This window comes from Giraffa tippelskirchi, chromosome X (genome assembly GCF_054371585.1).
Source record: "Giraffa tippelskirchi isolate mGirTip1 chromosome X, T2T-mGirTip1v1.2.pri, whole genome shotgun sequence".
Classification (NCBI taxonomy): domain Eukaryota; kingdom Metazoa; phylum Chordata; class Mammalia; order Artiodactyla; family Giraffidae; genus Giraffa; species Giraffa tippelskirchi.
Genome location: NC_137289.1, coordinates 109,707,753 through 109,729,521, shown reverse-complemented (window position 1 = coordinate 109,729,521; position 21,769 = coordinate 109,707,753). Strand labels below are relative to the sequence as shown.

Sequence of the window (21,769 nt, the reverse complement as noted above, 5' to 3'; positions counted from 1 at the left end):
GGAGAAGGGGACGACAGAGGATGAGATGGATGGATGGCATCACTGACGCGATGGACATGAGTTTCAGTAGGCTCCGGGAGTTGGTGATGGACAGGGAAGCCTGGTGTGCTGCAGTCCATGGGGTCGCAAAGAGTCGGACATGACTGAGCAACTGAACTGAACTGAACTTCTGCACCTTTACCCAATTTGGTAGCTCAAGTTAACCAGATATTCCCATGAGACCATTTTTACTAGAAATCCAAGACTTGTAGTTGAGTCTGTCACCTACAAGTTGGCACTTGTCATGGGTACTTGCCATCTACCTCTACAACGATTAAGTCATTTGCTGCTGCAGCTGCTGACCTTCAAAACCCCCTGAAAGTCAGAGTTCAGAGTGGAAAGCAGACTTGAGGCACTCTGTGCTGGAGGAAAAAATGGCAAGACAGGTCTTCAAATAGTCAGATATTTTCAGGACTGATTTTATAAGCCCAATTCTTGTATCTCCTCATATGTAGAAAAGCACTAAAGTCCTTCACAGTGATGACTGTTCCTCGTGACTAGTGAAGGTGTCATGAGACTAGTAGAAACTGTAAGGTGAGTGCAGAGAAAAAGAGAGCAAGCCGGGCAGTCAGGCAAGAAAAAGGAAATTTATTAGAGGGAAAAGAGAGGGTGACTGGCTTTTAAGGAGAACCAGCGTTCTCCCTTTCTGACGCAGTCCTTCTTATATCCCACCAATGAAAAATTCTCTGAAGGGATGGTCACGTAGCTAGAGGTCTGGAATCTGGTGGTCTTGCAGCTTTGAGAAGATAAGCACCAGTGAGATAACAGGATGCCATTTGGACAATTTGGTCAGTCTCACACATCACTGTGATTTTATTCTTCGTTTGCAAGGTCGACATAATGAACCATCTTATCAATGAGACCCCATGTGGGCCCTATCAGAAACCTTCTGGAAAATATGTCCTTGGTTGCATGTATTCCCCCTTCATCAAAATCTCTTACATACTGATCTTTCCCTCTGCCTCTTTGGAGCAGCTTCTCAGCTACCTGAGGTGCTGTGTCCCGGGCTGCAGCCCTCATTTTGCCCCAGATAAAACTTAACTTGCAACTCTCACGTTGTGCTTTTTTTTTTTTTTTTTTAAGTTGACAAGTCTCTGCCAATAGTATTGGGTCCACTGTACATTTTACTTCCTTATTCCTGATAAAGATATAGTGGGAGAAATATTATTAGTTTAAGAGTGAGTGGTAGCACTGTTTTGTGCTTATCATGCAGCCATTTCCCCATCTAATTGCTAACAGTACTCTGATTTTGTTTGGGGCTTCCCAGGTGGCGCTAGTGGTAAAGAACCCGTCTGCCAACGCAGGAGACATAAGAGAGGTGGGTTTGATCTCTGGGTTAGGAAGATCCCCTGGAGGAGGGCATGACAACCCACTCCAGTATTCTTGCCTGGAGAATCCCATGGACAGAGGAGCCTGGCAGGCTACAGTCCATGGGGTTGTACAGAGTCGGACACAAGTGAAGCGCCTTAGCAAGCACGCATGCGCCTAGCCTCAGGGGACAAGGAGTCTTGAATTTAGCTTATCAGAGCCCTCTTATGCCCTATCTCCAGAGACTCACTCTCCCATCTTCCTTTGTGGTTAAGAGTAGCCATGTGAAGGAGCAGTCTACTGGGCGCTTTCTGGCAAAAAAATTTCTCTTGGTAAGAAATAGAGATGAGGAGAAGGTGGTGACTTCCCTGGGTACACTGCCCTGCTTCCTTCCTTTGAAAAGTACATGAAGTTAATGTCTGGAGTTGCAGCTGCTATCTTGCAACAAGCCTGAAGGTGAGAAGCCAAGATGCAACAGTTGGGGAATGGAAGGTAGGAAGGCACCAGGGCTTTCGGTGGTGTTACCTATTCAACCAACCCTGAGCCCATTACCTCAGATCTCTTATTAAGTAAACAATAAATGTTTTTACATTTTTAGTATTGTGGTTCTCAAAATGTGTTCTGGGGAGCCTTAAAGCCCTTTAAAAGGTCCCATGAGAACAAAATTTTAACTAAGCAGGGTCCTATAAGGCCTTCCCGGGACAGACCCCCCACCACCATGTCCTCCAACCTGCCTCTTGTTTGTAGAAAAACTTTAGCCTCCTAGACCTTCTTCAAGTTCCAAAGAATAAATTTAACCAGAGAAGTGAGAAAATGCAGAAACAAAGAAAAACAGTCAAGCGGGACGAAAGAATAATAGTTTAGCCATTAAGCAAAGTCAAGGACTTTTAGTTCCTCCTTAAGGGCTGTAGGTAATCTTCTGAGCCAAATCCTTTGAGCCTTTTGCAGATACTGAAACACCCACCAAGTGCTTGCATGCTAGGTTGCTTCAGTCATGTCCAACTCTTTGCGACCCCATGGACTGTAACATGCCAAGGCTCCTCTGTCCATGGGATTCTCCAGGCAAGAATACTGCAGTGGGTTGCCAAGCCCTCCTCTAGGGGATCTTCCCGACCCAGGGACCAAACCCACATCTCTTACATTTAACCTGCATTGGCAGGCAGGTTCTTTACCACTAGCGCCACCTGGGAAGCCCAAAAGATCACAAAAAGTCCTTTGAGCCGGAATTGAATCAGCGACTTATGGATTGCCACTGCTCACTCCCTCCAGTCCTCTGCTCTACCAACTGAACTAAGAAGTTAACTGTAAGCTGCCCAGAAGCCCGCAGACCCCAGACCAACCAGCTGGTCACATATCCAGCAACTGTCTCCCTCATCTTTAAAAGTCTTCCCCTGAAAGCCACCAGGAGTTCAGACCTTTTGAGCATTACGTGCCTGGGCTCCTTGCTTTGTGCCTTGTGCTAAATGCTACATTTTCCTTCACCACAACCTGGTGTCAGTAACTGGCTTTACTGTGTGAGAGAGTGGAGCCAAGCTTGGTTTGGTAACAGTTGTTAAGACGTTATTTACCTTTTTCACCCTCATTCTCTCATGAGCATACAGTGGGGTTTTCCAGAGGGTCCATGTTGTTTAATATCAGAACAGATTGAAGGGAGAAGCTGCTAGAAAATCCAGCTGTCTTCTATTATATCAGACATGAAAGATTTGCAAAAATGTATCAGTCATTCTCACTCATTTTTTGTTTTTGTTTTGGAGAATAGAGCTATTTTTCATTAAAATGTACTATTTATGTTAACACGCAGTGGAGTTTATAACTTATTTTTTAATGAATACAAATCTTGAAAGTTTCTCAGTTTTAACTTCTAATGCAGTAAATATTGACAGATATAATCCACATGAACAAAGGCTTTTGGGGATCCTCAATAACTTAAGAGTGTAAAGGAGTCCTGAAAACCAAAAAAAGGATAAGAGCTGCTGATCAAAGGGAGTGGATTTTTTTGTTAATTGCTGCAGAAATTGTTAATTTCTGAAAAGCATTCCTGAATGACTTGGGATAGAGACCTGGGTGAGAACTGTCTTTGTTTAGAAAAGCAAACTAATGGGCCATTGTGGTTATAGAAAGATAGCAGGGCTGGGACCACCTGGGAATAAGACAAAGAGAAAGCCAGACTGCTCAGCATAAGAAAAGGCTGAGACTCTGGGGTGAGTTTGCTCTGGAGAGGAACAAAGAAGAGGGAGACGGCCTGCAAAGTGACTGGAGGTGGAGCTAAGTGGGAAAGAGGCCCAGGGAAGGGAAAGGGCTCTTGGTGGGGAAAGGGGTGTGGAGTGAAGGGAAGATGTATTAGGGGAACCATTGACTAAAACCGCTGCCCTCACCAGGCAGCATGAAAGTGAAAGGGGGCTTCCCTGTTGGCTCAGACGATAAAGAATCTGCCTGCAATGCAGGAGACCTGGGTTTGATCCCTGGGTCGGGAAGATCCCCTGGAGAAGGGAATGGCAGCTCACTCCAATATTCTTGCCTGGAGAATTCCATGGACAGAGGAGCCTGGTGGGCTACAGTCCACGGGGTCGCAAACAGTTGGCCAGGCACCATAGTAACCACTTGCATGAATTATCTTAAACTGGAGGCCCTGGTAAGGAATGCGGAACTAACAAGCTACCACCAACCGGAAGAATTTAGGAAAGGTCAAAAGGAGAGACGAGAACTACAAACTTCCCAGAATCCTTCTTGCTGGAATCCATCTTGGCTCAGCAATGCATGCACCACCAGAAAGGACCCTGAGACAGAATGACTGGCCAGAGACAACCCAGAAACTAACCCCATCACCATAAAACCTGAGACTGCAAGAGATAGTGGCAGAGAAGTTCTCCTGGGTTCCCTTACCCTGCTGCTCTCCACCTGGGCGCCCCTTCCCAATAAAGTCTCTTGCTTTGTCAGCACGTGTATCTCCTCAGACAATTCATTTCTGAGTGCTAGACAAGAGCCCACTCTCAGGCCCTGGAAGGGATCCCTCTTCCTGCTACAAGTGTATGAATGAGAGCCACCTACATTCTGTCTTAAACTCTCCAAGTCCTCAGCCAAAATCTGCTACACATTCACAACAGCCTCGATGAGTGGTGTTTTGGGGACATCAAAGACAAGGGGCTTTATTCCATGTTAGGGTTGACAGGGAGTGGAGAGAAAACAAGAGGTGAAGTGTGGGTGACAGAATTCTGAGCAAACCAGAAATCAGAACCAGAAGTCACTAGGTAAAATGTACCCATCTTCACCCTACTATCCCATGAATCCCTGTAGGTATTGGAAAAGGACATGGGGCTTCCTATCACAAGGGAATTTGAGACCATTATATTAGAATTTCAAAGAGCTGCATCACTGTAGCTGGTGTCTGCATTAGCAAAGCGCTTGTCAGCTGTTTCCTAGAGGCTTTGGCATTTAATGGCTGAAAAGTTGCCCTCATCCCTTTCTAGGTGCCAAAAGACAGGACTCGGGTAGCTCCTCACCTCCTGGTGAAGACTTAAAAAAGTCGGTACAGGTCTCCAGAGATCTCTTGGGAAGCAGTCAAGTTGATTTTTCCAAACTTGCAATCTCAGCATTTGATTTTATTACTGCTGCCCTCCGGGTTTTGGCAGGCTTATCTAAAAAGATGGCTACTTTCAATGTTCATTTACTCTGTTTACAAAGAAACAGGTTTCTGTTGCCAGCATGCTTTCGCTCAGATTTGGGGACTCTGTACTTATTTAATATGTTTTAAAAGTCTAATGAGGAGTTAGTAAGCATTTGGAAACTTTGCAGCTTTCAGGATGAAAGCAGCCATCTGTGGTTATGACATCATCGCTGTTAATTACCTCTTTGCAAAAATTTGCCTGAATGGAGAAGAGGTGGGTGTGTCTATGTGGGTATTTAACGTGATGATTAAAATATATTAATGATAGTTTTCACTTCTCAAGCACCGTACATCTTAGGATCTTTAAAAGTGCTTCCACAGGCTTTAATTAGCCCTTATAACTCTACTAGGAAGAAGTAAAACAGCTCCATTTTACAAAAGAGGAAAGTGAAACACAGAGAAGGGTCCTGTTTGAGGGTAGAATAAAGCTGCCTCCTTGCAGTTCAGCAGCGAAGCTCAACCTTTCTCCTTTGCTTGACCAAGAATTGACTCCCACAAGCTTTAGGTGAGAAGCACAAATTGGTTCCCATCTTGAACCAAAACAGAACATTTGGGAGTTCGATATTACTTATTATAAGCTGCCTCCTAAGGTTATCTAAACAAACAAAAAACCCCAAGAAAACCAAAAATCAAAAGGATTATACAGCTCAGAAGTTCTGATTCTCAGTTTCCTCCATAGTTTAACCATTTTGAATTCTGGGTTATGTATGAAACCATGCTAGATCAGAAAAGGAAGCCATAATTGCCAATTATTCCACGTTTTATAGATTGTTTTCATTTTCAGTGAAGGAAATGTAGGAAAGTTGATAGGAATGCATAGAAGGAAATGTAGAGAAAAATGCAAAATTTTCTTCCCACCAGATATATTTATCTATATATCTGAAAAGGGCCAAATGAAGAGCATACTTTTTAAAAGCTATTATGAAAAAATTTCAAACACATGCAAAAGTAGAGACACCTCCATGTATTCATCACTCAGTTCCCACACTTCTCAACTTTCTGCTTTTTTTGTTTCAATTCTCCCCCGCCACTTGTTTTGTGGGAGTATTTCAAAGCAAATCCCAGCTATCCTATTTCACCATAAATACTTCTATATTTTTTCCTAATGTATAAGAATTTAAAAAATAGAACCATAATGCCATTATCACACCCAACAGAAAAGTAATTCTTTAATATTATATAATAGTCTGTATTCAGTTTCTACTGATTGTTTCAAAATTGTCCCAAAATTGCATTGACTACTATCTCCTTCTTTTCTTTTTCTTTTTGGGTGTACCCCGCAGCTTGGGGTAATCTCAGTTCCCCAACCAGGGATTGAACCCCAGGCCATGGCAGTGAAAGTCTGGAATCCTAACCACTAAACCACCAGGGAACTCCCATTGACTACTCTCTCTTAAGTCTCTTTTACTTAACAGGTCTCCCTTCTTTTCCTTTGTTCCCCCACTCCATTAATTTATTGGGAAAACTGGCTCATTTCTCCTGTAGAACTTTCCACAGTCTATATATTTAGCTTATTGTATCTTTGGAGTCTTTTAACATATTTCTCCATCCTTCACATTTCTTTAAATGGTAGCTAGATCTGAAGGCTTGATTAGCTTCAGGTTCTTTTTTTCTGTTCCAAACTTTAGTGGTAGAGCTGTGTTATTTTCCAGTACATCACATCAAAAGTACCTAATGTCTGGGGGGCATTTGGGGGCATGTTTAAGAAGGATGTCTGAGAGTGGTAGCTCAGAGGGTAAAGCATCTGCCTGCAATGCAGGAGACCTGGGTTTGATCCCTGGGTTGGGAAGATCCCCTGGAGAAGGGAATGGCAATCCACTCCAGTATTCTTGCCTGGAGAATCCCATGGATGGAGGAGCCTGGTAGGCTACAGTCCATGGGGTTGCAAAGAGTCGGACACGACTGAGCGACTTCCCTTTCCCTTAAGAAGGATAGGTAGGATGCATGATTTCATTGCAATATAGTGATTTCCTCCTTCTATCACTTCTGCATTTATTAGCTGTGATTCTTTTTAATAACTAGCATATTTGGTTATCCTGAAATACAGCCCATAAAAGAAAAGGCAAGATAAATGCTTGATTCTTTCCCTTTAGTTATCAACCTTGGAGAAAAATGCCCTAGTAACCTCCAAAGTCATGTATTTAACAAAACTGTTTATTTCATTTTATAGTCACTATTCTTATTGGCCTATCTTTGGCCAGTGGAACCACTCAACTTTCCTTCTACTCAAATATCTCTGATGCCTTGTCTTCTGAAATAATAAGGTGTTCCAGGATCATGTACTTTGCCTGCCTCAGACCTCCAGACAGACTTCTTCAAGGAGCTCTGGCCCCTTTTACTGGGAAATGAAGAGACCTACCTTTTGATGCAATGTAAAAGAGGCTCCAAGGAGGTGTATCTTTGGGCAGTGGGCAGCGTTTGCTGAGTGATACAGCGGGAAGGGACCCTGAACCAGTTCTTATTTACAGATGAGCAAACACGGTACCAGGCACCATCAGAGTTACAAGGCGGGGTCAGGAGGGCAAGGCTCTGGGAGACCTTCCTCAGGGTGTGACCTTTGACAAGTCAAGCCCTCGCCCTGGCATCCCTTCCAGCCGGATATTCTGCGGCTCCAGGTGCGTGACTAACGTTTCCGGCACAGACTCGCCCTGGGACTTTCCCGGGCCCCCACCCCGCCTCGCCGAGCTGGTGAGAGTGGCCTGCGGGGGCGCGGGGCCAAGGGGTGGGAGCCGCCCTGTCTGGAACCGGAGCCTCAGCGCCCCCTGGTGACTGCAGTGGGTGGGGCGGGGCTTGGCGGGGGCGGGGCTCAGCGCCCGGCGGCTCCGCCTCTTCGTTCCCGGAGGGGTGGGGGTTGGGCCGGCGCGGGCAGGAACTGTAGAGGTTTCGCAAGGACGTGACCTTAAGGGGAAAAAAACCCCACCGTGTCACGAGTGGTTGCTAACCGAGGTTAGCGAGCTGAACTAGTTCTCCAACGCCCGGGGAGGGAGGGATGGAAGGAGGGACTAGGCCGAAACGTTCAGACATGTGACTTGCTGCCTACTTGCCCTTCCATTAGCGCGGTGGCACGCCCTCTGCCCTGGGGAGGATGGAAAGGCGTGCAAGCACCCTGACTGTGTCTGGGCCTGCAGTTGGGGCGACGTCACTCCACCGGCAGTCAGCAGAATGAAGGCACAGTTTCCTCTGCCCCTCCCTTCCCCTCAATTCCAGAACCGAGGCCCCTGAGCACAGGCTGATCTAACCAGGCCCCTAGAAGCTGAGTTTCCATTGGAAAATTGGAAGTGAGAGGAAGTAGGCAGATTTGCTCAGAGAGAACAAAGGAGTTAAGTGCTGGAGCCGCAGAAAGATTTCAGCAGAGGTAGTTTAGAGGTGCCTGGCGAGAAGGGGAGCGGCTCCCTCCTCTTTTTCCCTTTCCCCCAGCACAGGCAGCAGGAGTGGCCAGGGGGATGGGGATCTATGGTATTCCAGTCTCACTAGGGTGCCAGAATAACCCAGGGACTGGGAGGCAGGAGGACTGGGTCCTGGCGCCACCTCCACTTAACTGTCACCCTGGGGAGCAGGTCACTTAACCTTTGTGGGCCTCAGTTTCCCTACTTGAAGAATAATGGTCTGGACTAGATTATGGAATAGTTTCAAGTACTGTAAGGCATAGGAAGCAGGGGGTATCTGTCCTGAGACCACAGAGTAAGTCAGAGAAAAAGCTGGGGTCGTGGCCAAGGCTGTCATGTACCCCAGTCTTTTTCTATAGTTGTCGTGTTCCCCCAATTCTCACATGGGCTTTATTAGCAAACATTTGTGCACCACTACCTGGGACGTGGTGGCAGAGAGAGTGCCCCTGCTCAAGGGCTGTGGCATGGCTTCCCTCTCTTCCTTGCCTGTGTCCATTGCACACCACAAGGGCCCTTTCTCACACATTAAGTTTCCATTAAGTCCATTAAGTGAAAGTCGCTCAGTTGTGTCTGACTCTTTGTAACCCCATGGACTATACAGTCCATGGAATTCTCTAGGCCAGAATACTGGAGTGGGTAGGCTTTCCCTTCTCCAGGGGATCTTCCCAACCCAGGGATCGAATCCAGGTCTCCTGAATTGCAGGCGGATTCTTTACCAGCTGAGCCACAAGAGAAGCCCTGTCTCACACATGTCCTCAAGTAAATGGCTGCTGTTTAAGGGGTCACTTCTTGAGTGTGCACAGTGGTGGTACAGACTACCCCCAGGAGGATAGACTAACAAAATCGGGTTCAGAATCTGTTAGGCATGGAGTCCTGAGGTCCCAGATACCCAGAATCTTGTGCGCATGTCCTTGGCACCTTGACTCCTGGTCCTTCATCTTGCCCAATCTGAGGGTGGTAACTGTCAGATGTTACATCGGTGGGACCACACCACAGCCCTGGATGATTGAAACAGTACAAAGGGCAGGGCTGATGCCTGTGGGCAAGGAGGGAGGGTGCCAAGAGGGTCTCATCTCTTAGAGGAGGTAGCAACTTGTGCTAAGCCTGTGGGAAGGCTGGGGTTTCAGCGGGTGGAGAAGTGCGGAAAGAAAGGAGCAAAGGCCTTGAGGAGCGCCCATCCAGGGTTGGAATATCTGTGAATTGTGACCATGATGTAGAAAGGCGGGAGGTGAATCTGTGTTCTCAGAACAACAGGCTTCACCTCCAAGTATCACTGCACAATGGAGGGTGAGGCCACCAGCTGTGGAGTCCCTGAGGGACAGCCTCACCCATCAGAGGAGGGTGAGACCTTATGGCCCATCCCAGGGCAGCTCTGCATAGAGCAAAAGTCCTGATACCCCTCCCTGTATCATGCCTCCTTGGTCATCAGCATTTCTTTCTTTTTTTTAAAGATTTTTTTAAAAAATGTAGACCATTTAAAAAGTCTTTATTGAATTTAATACAATATTGCTTCTGTTTTATGGGGTTTTTTGGCTGCAAGGCATGTGGGATCTTAGCTCCCTGACCAGGATTGAATCTGCACCTCCAGCTTTGGAAGGCGAAGTCTTAACCACTGGACTGCCAGAAAAGTCCCAATCGACATTTCTTTATCAATGACAAATTGGGGAAGGGATTCCAAGGTGGCTCAGTGGTCAAGAATCTGCCTGCCAACGCAGGAGACACTGGTCCGATCCCTGGGTTGGGAAGATGCCCTGGAGGAGGAAATGGCAACCCACTCCAGTATTTTGTTTTAAAAAAATATTTATTTACGGCCGGTTGGGTCTTAGTTGTGGACTTGGGCTTAGTTGCTCTGCAGCATGTGGGATATCAGTTCCCGTACCAGGGATCCCCTGGTGACCCCTGAATTGGCAGGTGGATTCTTAAACCACTGGATCACCAGGGAAGTCCCTGCTCCAGTATTCTTGCCTGGAAAATCCCATGGACAGAGGAGCCTGGTAGGCTACAGTCCATGGGGTCGCAGAGTCGGACAAGACTGAGCACACACAACAAACAACCAAATTGGGGAAGCTTAGTTACTCCCCCAGTCCCCTGATTTGTTACAAGAGATAAAAGCCTGGAAAGACGTTTTCTTTAGGAATCAGTGCATCACCATCATTTAGCCTGCTAGCCAGAGGCTGCTGGAAGAGGAGTGGCTCCCCATCTCCTCTGGGAGCAGCCTCTACCAAGGGTGGGAGTGGGTGGACAAGTGCCCCAGGTTCCTGCCCTGCGGAGGAGATCGTTCTGAGATGCGTGCTCAGTCTCGTCTCTCTGAGTTTGCTAGGGTATTAGGCTCCGCATTCGACTCCGCGGAATTAGGCTCTGCTGGCTCACGGCGCCAGCTTGTTTGTTATCACATTGATTTCTACCTTCGCCAGGCTCCTGCTAGGGCTTCCACAGTCGCTTCACAAATCCAGTACTTTCATTTGTATCCTTGTCCCAGGATCTGTCTCTGGGGGGATCCGAACTAAGCATAACGCCATTTCATGTTGCAGCTGGGCCCGAGGTTGCTCATCAGTAAATAAAAGCGTGGAAGGAAGTGATCTTCGACTTCCTTCCGGGGCTCGGCTGGGAGTTTGCCTCATCCGCCCGCCTCCTATCAAATGGAACGGGGCACCTTGCTTTGTTTCACTCGGTGCCAGGCTGAACATGCCCGCGTGCGCTGACCCTGCAGAATGGTCTCGTCTCCCTGCGGTGTGTGTGTGTACACGCGGGCCAGCAGGAGTCGGGAGCAGAGAAATGGAAAGAATCTGGTTTAGTATACAGCACCGCCCCCTTCCTCCCCGAGGATGCCCATTTGAGGCCGCTGGAGTCTGAACCCCTGAACCCGTGGAGGAATTTTGTCTTTTCATTAGCGGCCCCGTGCTGAGTCCTGCTGGCGGGCGGCTTCCAAACCAATGCGGCAGGAATGACAAAGAAACGCTAGAGCTACCCCCTCCCCCCGCCCCCACTGCTGATGGAAGCTTTTCTAGAAGGCCACCTGCAAAGGCAAAGCCCCGCATCCCAGGCGCCTCTATATCACGTGCTCACTTAGCCCACCCCTCTTCCCTTTTCCTGCCCCTCTCATCAGCCACCAGCTGCATCAAGACCGGCAGCCCCCACCTCCGGCAGCCCCCACCTCCGAGTGGCGATGTGTGTGTGGCGGGGCGCTGTCTTGTCTGAAGACAGGGTCCAGTCTGATGTTTCTCCTCAGGGGCTCGGCAGTCCATCGCACTTTGTGACACCCCCTCCCCTCTTGCTTTTTTTTTTTTTTATTAACCCCCTGGGAACTAGTCTTTGATGACCAGGCTCCTTGTTCCCCAGTCAGTCAGTGTGACTAGCTAGTGCGGTGAATGGGCCCTCCTTCATCTCTCCCCGACAGGCTTCTCATTGCTCCTTACTTTGCACTTAGGAGAAATGTCTGATTTCACAGGCAGAGGCAGTCTTCCTCAGGGAGACCCTTGGCCCAGAACCCCAGGCCCACAAGCCTGCTGAAGACCGAAGGCAAGGTGGACCTGGTAAGCGCAGCCCATGGTCGTAGGTGTTAACAGGCTGGTCTCAGGGCTGTGTTTTAGGCTGTGGCCTGCTGGTGGCGGAGCAGAGGCTTCATGGGGCCAAGGTTTGGAATGAAGTCTGCAAGGATGGCCCCAACATGAGTGGTCACCAGGGGAGTGCTGCCCACTGCTCCCACCTGAGCAGGGAGGGTCCACTCCTGGGGATAGGGATTTCATTTTTTGGGGGGGAGAGGATCCTCCAGTATAGTTTCTTTCCTAGCAGAGGTTATGACAAGTGCAGCCATATTTTGACTTTCAAGACCCAAATGGAAGAAAACAACAATTCCCCAGGGCACAGCAGTCTCTGTTGCCTGGTTCCAGGCCAGGACAGCCAGGATGTGACAGGTTGCCATGGATACCTGGGAACTTGCTTAGCAGAGGATCAGATCCTACAGCCAGGCCTGGTGGATCTGATGGGGCCAGAAGAATGTAGGGACACCTAAACTGCTGTCATCACCTTGAGCAGAGCCCCTCCACCACTCCCCTGAACCAGAGCTTTCCACTTTAGGGCTCATAGTTGTTGTTGTTCAGTCGCTAAGTCATGTCTGACTCTTTGTGACCCCATGGACTGCAGCATGCCAGGCTTCTCTGTCTGTCACCAACTCCTGGAGCTTGCTCAAACTCACGTCCATTGAGTCGATGATGCCATCCAACCATCTCATCCTCTTTTGTCTCCGTCTCCTCCTGTCTTCAGTCTTTCCCAGCATCAGTCTTTTCCAAAGAGTCGGCTCTTCATATCAGGTGGCCAAGGTATTGGAGCTTCAGTTTCAGCATCAGTCCTTCCAATGAATATTCAGGGTTGATTTCCTTTAGGATGGATTGGTTTGATTTCCTTGGTGTCCAAGGGTCTCTTAAGAGTCTTCTCCATGCATAGGAATCTTGTTAAAATGCAGATGCTGGCTCTAGGGGCCTGGGGTGGGGTTGCTGAGACTTCCCCATTCCTAACCAGTTCCCAGATGCTGCTGCTGGTCTGAGGCCACACTCTGAGTTCTGGTGGATTTGGGAAATCTCAGCCAGGTTCTGAAAATGGCCACGGACCTGCTGCCTTGGGTGGGGGTGGGCAAGCATCGCCTCAACCTCAACACTGGGACTCTATCCTTGGTGATAGGCCCACTCGTCTGTTTTTGGATCATCCGCCATCAGCTTCTCAATGGAGAAAGGAAAGCAGCAGCCTGCATTTTGAGAAAACATCATTATTTTAAGCTGTTCTGCCCCTTCCCCATCTCTCCAAGTTCTATGACACGTCCTTGTTGAAAATGCTGATAATGCTATTTGGGTGGCGGGAAGCCAATTTCTGGCTGTTCATTGCTTGAGGCTGGGGCTGGGGTCAGGGCAGGAGGCGGGGTCTGTGGAGAGTTTAAGGAGAGAAAGGGGCCAGGCAGATGGAGAAGCCAAGGCCTGGGAATAAAGCTGATTGGTGTGTCAGCAAAATCTGTCACTGGATTTGGTGATTCGAAAGGCAGACACATTCTTTCATCTCTGTTAATCCTCATCTGATACAGGATTTCCCTTCCATTAAATCTGGAGAAAGAAAAATAGGTACTCAAACCTGCACCAGCAACTATTTCTCCTCTCCCCCTGCTCACCGTCCTCTCTGCCCCCACTTTACTTCTCTGTCGAATCATTTTTAACATCTGTGGCTGCTTGATTTGGGAGATGGATGGGCTGGGGGAGCCAAAGGGCACTTCGGAGGAGAGCGGGATCAAGCAGACCCCCAGGATGGTAAGCGACATTTGGGGACCATGTGGGAACACCAGGTTTCCTCTCTGTCCATTTCCTTGCTGGGTTGTCAGTGAGTCCATCTGAGTTGCTGTCAGGTTTTAGCCTGACGGAAGGGTTTCCAAACAGATCCAAGCTGTCAATTTGGTGGTGGTGGGGGGAGTGTGTCTGATTGGCTGTTGTTACTGGTTTCTCTTAAGGCAACATCAAGATGATGGGGAGAGAGGTGTGCGGTGAAGAAGGGGGAGAGGTAGGGCATTCAGGAGGAAATGGAGGTATAGGGAGGGGCCTGAGTGACCTGGTTCTCCAATGACCCCTCCTGGGCACCCCGTGACCTGTGTTCTCTCCCCTCAGGTAGGGATTCCACAGCTGGGTGGTTCTAAGCCAGCAGGTGCGTGAAAAGCTGCGGGATGCTGAGCCTGCTGTTGCATGGTGAGTTCCGGGGCCCTTCCTTCCGTCCCCTAGCAGACACCTGCCAGTGGGTTCGGGGGTTGGGGAGCCGGTAGAAGATGCTAGAAGATGCGTGGAAACCGCAGGGCTTCCGCCCAAGAAGCATGGGCTTCAGGTGGCTTCCATGAAAGCTGGACCTGGGCACCAATTCTTCTGAGTAGGCTTCACTGAATGTGTGATCATGGGAGAGGGAATGGAGCAGGAGAGGAAAGAGCAGGTGGGTTTTTTTTTTTTTCATTGTTGTTTCCTGAGCCAAATATATGAAATAACCTCTTGGTGGTTTTCTTATTCTAATTTCAGATATGAATTCACTGGTGTAATCACCAAAAAATTACAGTGGTTTTCTAATCCCATTATTTTAAGCTCATTTAGTTTAAAAAAAAAACAAACTCAATTCCTTAAGGAAATCATCTTCCTAAAGGAAGAATATGACATGAAACATATCATGTTATAATTATGTGATTAGGGATGTTTAGAAATTTTTTTCTAAGTATTTTTGGTCCTATTGTTACATGGATTTTAATACAAGAAGACTCAGCCCCAATTTTTTCCCACATCTCTACAACTCCGGCTGTTCCAACCTAACCCAGATAGCCCAAGGAAAAATCCCTTGTTAAGTTCTACAGCAAATGATTTAGACAAAGGATCTGTTTTCCTGACCCTTGAGTGAATGTAATTATTTGAGGTTATAACGACCCATGTAATAGGCCTCTGCCGTGCTGACAGAGAAAATGTTACCAGATAATTCTAGAATTCAATAATAGAATTTTCTCACTCTTTAATTCCACCTTTTCAAAAAATAGAGCTTGCTCTATTCGAGGAATCAACAGGTACACACTGTACCTTCAATACACTCTAGGGATATCATGAGAGAGATAATTGCATAGCCTTTGTCCTTGAGAAATGTACATTCTTTAATGGCTGACTCGATAAGTAAATGAGAAAAAAAAATTGGAACAAGGCACAGGGAACAGTATGATAAATAGGACATGACTTCCTAGCTGGAGGAGACTCCAAAGGACAGAGGTTGACATTTATATAATTACAAACAGCCAGCTCCTTGCCATTTCTCCTACCTAGAAAGGATATGAAATTTGATTGACTCACTGGGACAGAATGTTTGCTTCTAAGAGCCAACATGATTTTCAATCTGTACCCAAAGCTCTCCTGTTCCTCACAGAAAGCAGACAGTATTCATAGCTGGTATGCTGCCAAACAGGAACTGTCCCTGCTGCAGAGACCCGAAATACAGCCAGACTTCTTGTGACAAGTTGGAGAGCTGAGTGGTGACATCATTTGCTAACAATAGACGCACTTAAAATTAATGACCGTCTTCCACATCCCCTGGCGCTTTCATTTAAAACGCACTCAGCAATGCAGACAATATTACTCTGACTACAAGGCACAAGGATTACAGATGACATGTTCCCGAAGAAGCAGGCAGGGATAGGACTCCACCTCCCCAGCTAGAGAAAAATGGCTGAATCAGCCTGACAAAACAAGGTCATAGTGGAATCAGAGGTGGCTCATAGCAGGGTAAATGTGGAGCAAAACGGAAAGAGAAATTCTCCAGACATGAGATCTCCTGGCCTCTGCTCTCCCCTGACTCCATGGCAACCCTTACAGGGTCTTCCTGCTGTCCACAGCACAATATCCCCCTTCCTTATCCTGCTTTACAGGGGTCTTCACCAAAGCCTTGCTTTAAACCATGAATATTTAATGAGGGCCAGGGTTTCTGTCTTATTTGCCTCCTGTCTCCAGAGTGCTTGATAAGGGTTAGGTTGTTGAATGGGTGAAGCTGCCAAGATTCGAATCATGACAATATCTGATAAAAGTCTTGCATTTATACACACACACACACACACACACACACACACACACACACATATATACATATATATATATATATATATGGTGGTTTAGTCACTAAGTCATGTCCGACTCTTTGCCATCTCATGGACAGTAGCCAGCCAGGCTCCTCTGTCCACAGGATTCTCCAAGCAATACTGGAGGGGGTTGCCATTTCCTTCTCAGGGGATATTCCCAACCCAGATATCAAACCTGGGTCTCCTGCATTGCAGGGGGACTCTTTACCAACTGAGCCACCAGGAAAACCCATATGTGTGTGTGTGTGTGTGTGTGTGTGTGTGTATGAAACTCTTCAAATCAGTTAATAAGGCAACCCAATTTTTAAAAATTGGCAAATATTTTTAAATAGCTATTTCTTCAAGGAAGATATACAAAATGCTAATAAGCATATGAAAAGATGCTCCATGCACTAGTCATTGGGGAAATGCAAACCCAAACCACAATGAGATGCCACCTCACACCCACCAGGATGGCTGGAATCAAAAAGACGGTTGCAAGTGTTGGTGGGGATGTGGAGCAACTGGGATTCTCAAAGTCTGCTGGTGGGAATGCAAAATGGTTCAGCCACTGTAGAGAACTGTTTGGCAGTTTCTTGGGTGATAACTCAACAATTTACCATATGGGCTGGCAATCCCACTCCTATATAAAGAGGAAATGAAAACACTTGTCCACAAAAAGACTTGCACCCGAGTCCTTACCTCAGCTTTAGTCACAAGAGTTGAAAACTGGAAGCAATCCAAATGTCCATTACCAGGGGACCGAATACACAAATGGCAGTACATTCATACAATGGAACACTGTGTAGCAATAACAAAGAATCGTCAACTGGTATTTGGTACAACAGAGCTGAATTTCACAAATGTAATGTTGACTGAAAGAACCATTTGATTTTGTTTACATGAAATTCTAGAACAGGCGAGGCTGTACTTCGAAAACCGTATCAGTGGTTACCTGGAACAGAGGATGGGAAGGGGACTGCTGTCAGAGGGGCCTGGGGAAACTTTCTGGGAGGCAGAAATGTACTAAATCATGATTAGGGTGGAGGTTACATGGGTGTCTATGTTTGTCATACTTGCTGAACTACATACACTTGAAATGGAGACATTTTATTGTAAGTAAATTATACCTGAATCAACTTGACTTAAAAAAAGGAAGGTTGTATGTAGAGAGAGAGAGCAGCTGCACCCCAGGAGAACAAATCCTTCGTTATTGACCAGGTGCGGTGGAGAGCCGGGCAGTGTGTATGTGAGATTTGATGTCATTACCTAGAGAAGTAGTTCCTTCCTTTTGATTGCCAAGTAATTTTCCCTTGTTGGGGTGTACTGGTTTGTTTATCCATTGCCCTGCTGCTGCTGCTTCTGCTGCTGCTGCTGCTAAGTCGCTTCAGTCGTGTCCGACTCTGTGCAACCCCATAGACGGTAGCCCACCAGGCTCCCCCGTCCCTGGGATTCTCCAGGCAAGAATACTGGAGTGGGTTGCCATTTCCTTCTCCAATGCATGAAAGGGAAAAGTGAAAGTGAAGTCACTCAGTCGTGTCCGACTCTTTGTGACCCCATGGACTGCAGCCTACCAGGCTCCTCCGTCCATGGGGTTTTCCAGGCAAGAGGACTGGAGTGGGGTGCCAGTGCCTTCTCCGATCCATTGCCCTAGTGTTGAGCATTTAAGTTGTTTCCAGTTTGGGCCAAGTATCTTTAGGCCTGGAGGACTTTCTGAGGCCTAGTGTTTGCCTCAGATGTGACAGCTCGCCACCTCGAGATCCACAGGGCCTGTGAGGCCGTCAGCAGACCATCTCTCTGAAGACCAACTGATTTCTCCACCCACCATGATTCACACTGGCCAGCAAAGCTGCAGTGTGAATCCTTGAGCCTTCTTTCTGTCACAGACAATCTGCATGATGTGAGAAGCAAGTTATGGGGTCCCTGTGAGATGAGAGGCCATGGAATGGTCTCCCTCACTGCATTTCTGCTTCTCTCAGCCTATTTGGTTCTGAACATCCAGCCCTGGGGCTTGGTCTCTGGAGTAGTTGGGATTGCATTTTCCAGGAGAGGGGAATGACTTGTAGAGCCAAAGTGGCTGAAGAGATTTTGCTGAAATCAGAAAACGGACCATATTTTCCCTTGCTATTTTTGTTTCATGAGACACAAGTTCTTTGAAAACAATGAGGATGAAGAAACACTTCAAACTCATTCTGTGGTTGGAAATTCCATGAGTAACTGTTTTCCTAGCAAACCTCAAGGGGCCAAAGCACATACTTGAAAAGCCAAGGACCTGCGGAGAAATCCCTCAGCTGGTCTGCATTAAGACATCATTCTAAAAAATTAAAAAAGAGACATCATTCTGTGGGCATCTGAGGTTGGCCATCGCTGCCTCCCTGCAGCTTGGGGGCTGGACCAGAACACAGAGGCAGAGACCCATTTCCGGTACTTTCCCCAATTCTGGGACAGCTTGTAACATTTTGTTGTTGTTGTTTGAAGTAAAATTCACGTAACAGAAGATGAACTGTTAACAAGTTGAAAGTGTAGAATTCAGTGGCAGTTAGTACATTCACAATGTTGTGAAACTCTCCTCTCTGTCCAGTTGCAAAACATTATCACATCTCGAAAGGGAACCCAGTACCTATTTAGCAGTCACTCCTCACTCTTTTCTTCCCCTAAGCCCCTGGCAACCACTAATCCACTTTCTTTCTCCATAGATTTGCCTATTCTGGATACTTCATATAAATGAAATCATATGTGACCTTGTGTATCTGGCTGCTTTCACTTAGCACAATATTTTTGAGGTTCAGCCATGTTGTAGTATGGGTCAGTACTTCATTCCTTTTTATGGCATCTGGTCCCATCACTTCATGGGAAATAGATGGGGAAACAGTGGAAACAGTGTCAGACTTTATTTTTTTGGGCTCAAGAATCACTGCTGATGGTGATTGCAGCCATGAAATTAAAAGACACTTACTCCTTGGAAGGAAGGTTATGGCCAACCTAGATAGCATATTTAAAAGCAGAGACATTACTTTGCCAACAAAAGTCCGTCTAGTCAAGGCTATGGTTTTTCCAGTGGTCATGTATGGATGTGAGAGTTGGACGGTGAAGAAAGCTGAGCGCCGAAGAATTGATGCTTTTGAACTGTGGTGTTGGAGAAGACTCTTGAGAGTCCCTTGGACTGCAAGGAGATCCAATCAATCCATCCTAAAGGAGATCAATCCTGGCTGTTCATTGGAAGGACTGATGTTGAAGCTGAAACTCCAATACTTTGGCCACCTCATGCGAAGGGTTGACTCATTGGAAAAGACCCTAATGCTGGGTAGGATTGGGGGCAGGAGGAGAAGGGGACGACAGAGGATGAGATGGTTGGATGGCATCACTGACTCGATGGACATGGGTTTGGGTAGACTCCAGGAGTTGGTGATGGACAGGGAGGCCTGGCATGCTGCAGTTCATGGGGTTGCAAAGAGTCGGACACGACTCAGCGACTGAACTGAACTGAACTGAACATTCCACCGTGTGGCTAGACTATGTTTTGTTTCTCCATTTACCTGTTGATGAACATTTGTTGCTTCCATCTTTGGGCTATTTTGGGACATTTGTGTACAAGTATTTGTTAGAACACCTACTTTCACTGAGGAGTGAAACTGCTGGGGCATATGGTAACTTTGATGTTTAAAGTGAGTGAAAGTGTTAGTCGCTCAGTTGTGTCCAACTCTGCGACTCCATGGACTGTAGCCAGCCAGGCTCCTCTGTCCATGGAATTCTCCAGGCAAGAATACTGGGGTGGGTAGCCATTCTCTTCTCCAGGGGATTTTCCCGACCCAGGGATTGAACCTGGGTCTCCTCCATTGTATGTAGATTCTTTACCATCTGAGCCACCAGGGAAGCCCAACTTTTTGTTACACCCCATGACATTTTATACCACATAGGTGAATCCCATCTTTATAAAGTTGGTCCACCTAGACCCCTGGTTTTTGACTTGGGCTGTATATTGGAATTCCCTGTGGAGCTTTAAGAGTACTGATACCTGGTTCCACTCTGGAAAATTCTGATGTAATTGGTCAGGTGAGTTGGTTAAAAGCTCCGTAGGTGATTTTAATGTGCAGCCCAGGTAGCGAACCATTCTAAATTCTTCCTTTGTGAAGTCTAACTTGTAGTAATAACTTCAATATTCTGATGCTTGGTATTTTGCATTCCACCCTTGGGCAGACATTCACCTGGTCCTTGAATTACTGATCCTTTGGTGAGATTTAATCTTGTGACAACAGTGGCTCACGGAACCTCCTGTTGGCTTGGCTCAGTGCTTTCATAGCTATTTCAAGCATTACCAATCGTCTGTTCCTCACAATTGTCAACCTGTTAACAGGTGAGGAAACTGAGATACAAAACAAAAACCAAAAAAGGCAGTGTCATCAGAGTTTATGAGAGATCTAGAGTGACAGGCTGCTGCCTCAGGGTGAGTGTTTCCAGACTGAATGCTCTGGAAAATCCCCACATGGGAATACCAGAGCTATGACAGAAGCAGGCTGAGCCAAGGCTGGTTCTGCTGAATTTCTCATCTTCCCCTCCCTACCTCAGGCTGGGAATAAAAGCATTGAAGACTTTTCAGATTTCCACATGGATCCTTCCCCAAAATTCCAACGGGTGAAAATAAATTGCTAAGCAACTGCCAGTGAGTTTGACTTGCTCTTCTCACACACTGTGATCTTTATTTTAATTTGGCAAACGTATTTTTGGCCCAGGTATTCCCAGGGAACTCAGCTCTGGACAGCCAAGGAGATTTGTTTTTGGAATGATCACTTCTGATTCCAGGAGAGACCACTTTTCATTTGAATTAAAAAAAAAATCAGGGATGGCATAAACAATTTTTTATTTCATTTTCTATATTTCCTGGTGATGAATGGCACGGAGCTTCGTTTTGGTTGACAGGAGCTGCCTGGTCTCAAGTTTGAGTTGTTTTTTCTCTTTCAAGGTGAAGAATTCAAGAGGTTCTGGGGGGGGAGGGGAGGGGGCAGAAGGAGGTGATGGTACTTGAGGGAACCTGTCTCACTTAGGATGTTGCTCAGGAATGGCATTGCAAACCTTAGAACCCACTCTGGGTCATTGAAGATGAGAAGGGGTTTATTCAGAGATGCTAGGTATTCCCAGACTTCCTGGTTGGAGGTCCACCCCCCTTGAAGCAATGCCTAAATCAGGTAGGGGGGCAGTTCCAGCAAGATCCCATGGCCACCACATGCTGGGTGCCGGGTGCCAGAAATTCCATCATGGGAGCCATGGGAACCATCTTGGCCAGATAATGGTTTCCTCCTGGCACCAAGTTCTGAAGTCAAACCTTGCTGGGCGTGTGGGACTGGCAGAGCTACGTCACATGCCTGGGCCCTAACTGCAAGGGAAGTTGAGAAAAGAGAGTTTCTGGTTTCTATCATGAGGAGGCAGGACTTAAAATGTAGGAAATTCCCTAAATGTATGAACAGTACTTAAAAGGTTGTGGGTAGCCAGAAAAGGGCACTGGTCCGTACAGATGGTTTGAGTAGGTTTCTGAAATGGAAACAGGGAAATGTCTCAGAAATAGCTCTATCAGGGCCTTATGCTTTCTAAAGGGCTGGCCAGGAGCTTTCCACTCTCCCTGATCTCCTTTTCTGTGATCCTCAGGGCAGATTTAGTTCTCTGCACACTAGTTTCCTCAGCTTGTCTTTGGCTCTTGCTCTGATTGACTCTGCCTCTGATTGACTCTAACATCTGCCTAGGTCAGACGTTCACCTGCAGTCCAAACAGCTGTGA

At 47.0% G+C, this 21,769-nt stretch overlaps 1 protein-coding gene across 3 annotated transcripts in view; it reads left to right on the top strand.

The window, feature by feature from the left end:
• The window catches only part of NYX (nyctalopin), an 81,343-nt gene that overhangs the window by 44,035 nt on the left and 15,539 nt on the right, over window positions 1-21,769 (top strand). For 2 of the 3 annotated variants that reach the window (XM_081564452.1, XM_081564450.1), the window contains one exon: window positions 14,040-14,117. In XM_081564452.1, coding sequence (XP_081420578.1) covers window positions 14,096-14,117 — 22 coding nt within the window. In that variant the 5' untranslated portion in view covers window positions 14,040-14,095. Of the gene's footprint in view, window positions 1-7,306; window positions 7,627-14,039; window positions 14,118-21,769 lie in introns of those variants that run through there. The other variant, XM_081564451.1, reaches the window with a different exon arrangement.